General features: G+C 39.2%; 1 protein-coding gene across 2 annotated transcripts in view; it reads left to right on the top strand.

Annotated features, from left to right (window-relative positions):
• The window catches only part of LOC128250362 (galactosylceramide sulfotransferase-like), a 24,495-nt gene extending 16,900 nt beyond the window's left edge, over positions 1–7,595 (top strand). The window contains exons 1-2 of one of the 2 annotated variants that reach the window (XM_052975221.1): positions 108–2,020; positions 6,417–7,595. In XM_052975221.1, the coding sequence (XP_052831181.1) occupies positions 6,439–7,560 (1,122 nt within the window). In that variant the 5' untranslated portion in view covers positions 108–2,020; positions 6,417–6,438 and the 3' untranslated portion in view covers positions 7,561–7,595. Of the gene's footprint in view, positions 1–107; positions 2,021–6,416 lie in introns of those variants that run through there. The other variant, XM_052975220.1, reaches the window with a different exon arrangement.
• Positions 7,596–7,948: the final 353 nt, after the last annotated feature.

Raw genomic sequence — 7,948 nt, forward strand, 5'->3', positions numbered from 1 at the left:
CTCTCTCTCTCTCTCTCTCTCTCTCTCTCTCTCTCTCTCTCTCTCTCTGACGTGAATGGACTGTAGAAAAATCGGCTGCAAGTAAGTAGAATTTTGTGTAGAAAAACTGTTTATTTGTGGAATATTTTTGTGAAAGAGTTGTCTAACATCATCTCTTTCAACCCCAATAAATCTTGTGATAGGAAATTCCCCTACTTGAGTAGATTTCCACAATTTTAATACATTTTCTTCGGTTTCCTTGCTATATTCTAAACGAAACTGGCTAAATGGAAACATCATGCCATTGACTTCCCGCCTCTACCAAAGCCAAGGGTGAGGGAAGCTGAAAACAAAGGCGTTCCGCTTGAACACACAGAGGCTTTCGAAGATACAAACAAAGAAGCAAAGACAACGTTTACTACTATGAACACTGCCTCCACCACTACCACCACCAGTACCGTCATCACCACCACAACCAACACGAACATTTAAAACAATTTTGCAGCAGCTTTAAAGCTGAAGAAAAGTATCATGTCCGTTTCGAAGGAAGAACTGCTTGTCTGCAAGGCAATGTTTAAAAAAGACGAACACACCATACAACTACAGACACCACAAAAAGTCACAGAAGAAATCTAAAAAACAAAACAAAAAAAAACAAACAAACCCAATTATTTACAAGACATTCAACCTAAAAACAAAATTATACGAGGCGGCCACTCAAGAAACAGTAGAAAAATGTTTAAGGCCTATATAGGCCTTTAAAGACTACATCACGAGGGGAAACAAATTTGCCATGATCGAAGTTAGATTCGACAGTGAAGAACGAGCCAAGGATCTCTCCACAATGATCAACTTAATAATGATCCCTACATACCTTGGTCGTAGGGTCACAAAAAAAAAAAAAAAATGTGCCCCCTGAAATAGAAATAAAAGGACTTGTGACTGTTACGATATCGAAGAAGAAATCCATATCTTGGAAATCGCTGTTCTGGACCAACAAAATTGGGTTGGTCAACGAATTGAAATCCTTGCTCAAATTGATCCGATCAACTTTGAAAGAATTCCTCATCAAATCAAACTGACAGACGATTCGACTTTGCATGTGGCCGTCGAAGGCAGAAAGCCACGTTGCTACATTTGTGGTAGCAATGACACTTGAAAATCAGTTGCCAATTAGCACAGAAACAACATCAACAGCAATAACAACGACAACAAAATCCCGAACAACAACCACAAGAAAACCAAAAACCGAGAAAAGAACCAGTACTGCTACCCACACCGCCATATGCACAACTAATTAAACAATTCTACAAACAAATGAAGGAACATCAGTAACCAACAAACTAGCCCAACCAAACACCATCACCACCACCACCACCGCCACGAAGAACAGAACACCATCACCACCACCAACAACAACAACTCCAAAGTCCAAAGGAAGAAGAGAAAACCAAAAAGACTCATACTTCACCCTCAAAAACCCATACACCACATCCCAACTGTCACTAACCAGCACCTACACCAACAACAAAATCAACACTTAGAAATAGACCCCATTACCTTTCCCCTCCCACCTCCTGATTCCTCTGACATGTCAAATGAAGACGACATAGAAGATTGGCAAGTGGCCACAGGGGGAAGGAGGAAAAGAAGGGAAAAAATAGAGAAGCAGACAAACAAAGCAGGGAGGTTTTCCGCTCCCGAAACCAAAACACCCGCAGAAAACAAAATCATCAACACAAACACACTACACCAAACGCTCCAACAATGTTGACAGCTATAAACACCAACAATCCAGACCTAATGGAATACATTAGGTCAAACACCAACATAACAGAAAACGATACCAAAACAAGTAATTATCCACACACAACACCACCACAACACATTAAAATCATACACATAACACAGAGCACACACAGCACACTGAAATCTCTATTTTCGGATGCAGTAGGGAGATTTCAAAAATACCTGCCTAAAAAACTATACAAAAACCTTCTGGGAGAAGACTGTGAGGTGAAGGACATACAACTTTCGGACAGTAAGTGACTCTCTCTCATTCTCTTTTGTCTTCCTTTCGCGTGTAAAACACAACTTTCAATAGGAACATGCTCAAAATAGGTAGTATAAATGTACGTGGCTTGGGATCGCCTTGGAAACAAGGTTACCAGTTAAATGACATCAAGTCACAGAATGTGCATATCATAGCCATCAGCGAGATCAGACTCGACAACCCGCGGACCCACCAGCACATGTTCGGCGGACATTTATTTCTCTCCGTATCTGCCGAGAATGGGCGAAGGTGGCACCGCGGTGCTTCTTCGGAAGAGTCTGGACCTCAAAGTAAGTGCAATTTTCCTAGACCCGGAGTGTAGGCTGGTCGTCTTGGATGTCGATGGCAGTAATGGTTGTGCTTTTCGGCTTATAACAGTTTATGCACCGTCCTTAACAGGTCGGCCAGATTTCTTTCGGCGTCTTGAGGTTTTCCTGGGAACGCCTCAACCTTTACTTTTAGTGGGGGATTGGAACGATACCTTGGATACGCATCTAGACTACGTGGGCAGAGATAGTAATAGGAGGGGATGTAAATACCCCAAAGACTTGCTCAGACGTTTCCAACTGTCTGACAGGTACCTACTGGACCACCCGAATGAGCCAATGTGGACATGAAGCAACCGCATCGGGTCGTCAGATCGTATTTAAATAGAGTATTATGTAGGACAGTGAATAAGGATAGTGTAGGTTGTCCACAATTCCATATAGTCAGCTACACAGATTACAAATTTGTGACTTGTACACTTGACTTGAATAAGACACATACGCATGGTCTCGGTTACTGGGAGTTGAACGCGTCGTTCACGGCTCGCCAGACTTACAGGGACCGGATTAACACATGGGTTAAGAGAGCATTGATGGGCGCCATCTTCAACAATAGATGGTGGTATGCCCTAAGAAAGCAATTAAAACAGAATCAGTTAGGTACAGTAAGGCCCTAGCATAAGACCAAAATAATATAGAGGGAAACTTAGTTAAGAAATTAGAAGAGGCACTTAGAATTGACATCGCGTCCTACGTACTGATGGCGAGGTTAGCCCTAGACCAACACTTCAACGTCAAACACGAAGGATGAGTTGTGAGAGCTAGGATGCGTGTTCTGAGGAACGAAGTAGTTGGAGCCGCCCCAGAGGCCCAAATGGCGGAGGCACAACGAGGCAACAAAGACACCATTAGGTCTCTGACAGATAAGCAGGGGCGCGAATTACGCGAGCCCGAAAGGATGTGTGAGGCCTTTCAACAACACTTTGCTCGGCTGTTCGGGACAATTGGTGGGTTAGAACGCAGGGTGGACTCTAGTGCATATCTGCATGGCTTGCCACGACTCTCGGGAAGAGAAGCGGAGTGTTGGGAAAGGCCCATCACAGCTGCAGACGTACGGGATGCAATGGCAGTCTGCGCGGGAGACGAGCCGCCAGGCTTGGATGGTCTGCTCTACGAAATTTATTGTCATATGCCAGACTTGTTTGGAGGCATCTTGGCAGCTGTCTACTGCAACTGGCAGCAAAACAGGATTTTCCCCGCTTCTGTGAAGCGAGGAGAGGTTGTACTGCTAAAGAAAGATCTAAACAAGGGGAATGTCATAGGTAACTTCAGGCCCATCACTCTGCTGAACGCAGATTTGAAGATTTTGGCCAAGGTGTTAGCCGAGGGGGTTGGCGCTTGTCATCGAGAAACTGGTCGACAAGGCACAAACGTGCGCCTTGCCGGGTAGAGGTTTCTATGACAATCTCCATCTGATGCGCTACATCATAGACATGGTAGTTGAGGAACCTGGCACGGGTGGGGCGCTGATCAATTTAAATCAATCAAAAGCTTTCGATAGGGTAGATCATCACTACTTGGAGGCTGTCCTTAGAGCGGCTGGTTTCGGTCCCATCTTCCGCGGCTGGATCGCTGCCCTATAAAGCGTCATCCGCTCGGTAGTTCGCGTAAATAGTCATCTGTCCAGACCATTTAACATCTCGCGTTCGGTTCGTCAAGGATGCACCCCTCTCGTTTTACAATCACTATCCATGCAGTTTATTCGGTAAACTACATTTTTGGTTTTGCAGTTGATACTAGGGCTATATTTGCACATTGCGCAGTTTTCTACACACGTGGTCTTTCTGAAAGGGTATGTTTTGCATATTATTGACCTGATGGATCTCCCTGATTTTTGCATGACTTTTATGTACAAATCCATCAGGATTTTTCTAAATCTGCGGGCTAGTTCTCCGTGTGGTGTGGCTTCAACAAACATCATTCCTTGGAACTTGTCAGTATTGTACCAATGGTCGCAGTTTCATGGAACATACAAGTAAAAGATAAAAGATATATTTTTATATTCATATACATATATGCATGTGTGTGTGCATGTATGTGTTTAAAGCCTCAATTTTATTCTTCCATACCCACCTGTCATTGTGCCAATCTCTTTTAATGATGTTCATTTTGATTTCATCTATTTTCTGAACGTAGATTTTCCCAGAATAACGCGATTAGTTTGACGTCCCATGTTAACTGTTGTAGTTGCAACAAAAAGACCCTTCTTTGCGTTTAACGAAATTTCAGTAGCATTTGGTGTACATATCCGTTCTAATGCCGTCATAAATCTCCAATATTTACGTCATCAGAAAATAAGAAACATTTTTATTATGCTCCATTTTCTGAAATGCAATTTTTATTTCCTATCTAACTCAATCCCCAAATAACTGATAAGTCCTGTCAGTTATTGATAACATTAGTGCTGATTTGTTTGGTTCTGTACCCATTGATTTGTCATTAAACACCGACTGATAGATCACATTACAAAGCAATACAATCAACTGCAAATGTCTTTCTGTCTCTCAAAGTTAACATTTTTGTAGACTATCCTATCGGAATCTGTCGTAACCTTCTTTGTTTAAGATCTCGATAAGAAAGTAATTAATTAGTTTGGCTTATATTTCGTGTTAACGATAGATCAATTGCTTTCTTAAATTTTAGTTTTCCACATTATCGTGATCTTGGTCAGATATGTATTGCAATCCCCCTGCGTTTCATCCAATGAGTCCATATTTTAAAGGTTACTTGGCAAATTTTTCTTTGACAATTCCTTCAAGAAAATAAAACTGCAGAGTAAAAAGCAAATTTTGTGTGTAGGTGCTTACTCTGTCACAGAATTGCAACGAAATTACATTTTAGTGTTTTAAACAAGAAGTTATAGGACAATGTACTCCAGGATACACTACAACAACCACAACAACGTACTAAAGCGAATGGCTTTAGTTGTTCAATGCCTATATTTTCAGTTTTCGCTTTAAAACCCATACCAGAGTTCCTATCTATCTATCTATCTATCTATCTATCTATCTATCTATCTATCTATCTATCTATCTATCTATCTAACTATCTATCCATCTATCTATCTATCTATCTATCTATCTATCTATCTATCTATCTATCTATCTATCTATCTATCTATCTAACTAACTAACTAACTATCTGTCTGTCAGACTATCTTCTTGTCGGTCTATCTAGCTCAAATCTTTTACTTACAACAGTAAAGTATTCTAGATATGTTATTCTGGAGTATCACATGTGCATTATTCCATAATAAATACTGATATTTTTGCTTCACAATAAGGTTAACTGTTGTTAAGCATCAGATCCATCCAATCCTCTTCTAGCTGTCCTATAATCAAAACTGCTTCTGCCATGGCTATGCCGGCTCTTTTTTTGTTTATGTTTGTCTAAGTCCTTCATTTCTTGTTTCAAAGACGAAAGATTGCGGGTTGTTTGGTGACTTTGCTGCTATTCTAACAGGTCGCACGATGGCCTGGAAGCTTTCATCGGTGATTCGAGCCACAGGAACGTATTAACACCTGCACTACTTGACAAGTATTTCTTTTTCTTTTACTTTATTGACCTAGAGAGAATGAATTCTAAGACAAGAGTTTCTTAATAGTTAACGTAACTAACAAGGTTTGTGTAGCACTTTCTCTGTCTTTACCCTATAGATGGATACTGGATTAAATAATTTGCGATATTTAGCTACAGATCATTTACGTTTGCTTTCAAATATTGTCACTTTGCTCGATTTGTATTTTGTCTATTCTCAATGATCGATGGTGTCAGTTAAGTCAGTTTAATCAATAATACCTCTGCTTCAGATGCGTAGCCTAGTATGTGTATATGCTTGACATGCATACATGCACACAGACACACACACACGCACACACACACACACATATGCATATAGAAATATATATTGATAAATATACAAAGCTTTACATAAGTAAATATACGAATAAATTAATACAACTTTAATTAGATATTTGTTTACTTAAATTTTCTTTACATGATTTTTTGTTTGTTTTGAATTTGCTTTGTTTTTATATTTTTCTTGTCATTCTTTCTAGATTTAAGAAGTACGGGCTGCTCATGATAGTTACTATGGTTGTCATATATGGATTTATTCGCATCTACGCCGGGAATTTAGATTTTAAACTAACAGTGCCTTCAAAGTTACCAAAGCATTATTCTTTTATAACTACCACACAGCTACTACACAGCAACTTTCATCGAGGACCGGGCTATTTTAAAACGTGTAAACCTCAATCTGATGTTGTTTTTTTAAAAGTACACAAAGCTGGGAGTACCACCGTGATGAATATATTACTTCGTTATGGATTATATCATAAACTCGTATTTGTCTTACCGAAGAATAGCAATTATATCAACAGACAATCAGAACTGGATGTCAATAGAATCCTTCCACCACCAAAGGGCAAACGTTACAATATTCTGTGTAACCATTCCGTCTACAACAGATCCGTATTCCATAATTTATTTCCTCCTGGTACTTTCTACCTTGCTATCATCCGGCAACCATTTGAACAATTTAAATCTGCATTTAATTATTACGGTGTGACCCGAATTGTAATGCGCCAAAAGAATTCTTCAACCAATCCTCTCCGAGATTACTTACAGCTACGAAAGAAAATTTCAATTCCGAAGTCTATGAATTTTGTCAATAATCGAATGGCGTATGATTTCGGAATCGCCCCGGAGAATTTTACGAATAACAAGGCAATTAAAGACTATATTGAAATTCTTGATAAGGATTTTGACTTAGTGATGATAATGGAGTATTTTGATGAATCTCTTATTCTACTTCGTCGATATCTTTGTTGGACCATGAAAGATATCGTTTCAGTAAGATTAAATGCACGCAAGAGCAAAATCGAAACATCAATGGATGACTTTGAAAGACACAAAAATATAACCATGGCAGATTATATGATATACGAACACTTTTTAGGGACCTTTTGGAAGCTGGTCGCTTTAGAAGGATCTTCATTCTTCAAAGAATTGAGTCACTATAAACAGATACGAAAAATAATCGAAGCGTTTTGCAAAGGTGAATCAAAAGACAGAAAGATTGTAATTCCAAGTTCTAACTGGAATATGGCGTTTGAAATATCCCAAATAGAATGTAAACATATTATTATTGGGGAAATAGCTTTTCTTGATATAATCAGAAAATTACAGTATCCTATATGAATACATATTTATGAAACGCCACGCTTCCTCTTCCAAGCAAGTTTTATATATATATATATATATATTTGAAGAAAAGCAACAAAAATGTATTAGGTTATAGCAGTACGTACGCTTCGTACAAACTTCATTTATTTATGTGCAATGAAAATGTACTCCTCAGCTGCATAATGGAAGTTCATTTCAGAAAGTCATTTTGTAAATGTGTGCAAATACAAGAGTAGATGAAAAAAATACCATCTTGACTGGGCTGTTAATCAACAGTCTAGTGGACCAGACAGAAATTTAATTTCTATATATATTCTATTAGTTCTTTCTAGAAGGAGGGGTAAGATAGCAGTAATTTCAATTTAGAGGAAGGTAGATTAGGTAGCAAGGGACAGCAGGTTAG

This window comes from Octopus bimaculoides, chromosome 20, assembly GCF_001194135.2.
Source record: "Octopus bimaculoides isolate UCB-OBI-ISO-001 chromosome 20, ASM119413v2, whole genome shotgun sequence".
Classification (NCBI taxonomy): domain Eukaryota; kingdom Metazoa; phylum Mollusca; class Cephalopoda; order Octopoda; family Octopodidae; genus Octopus; species Octopus bimaculoides.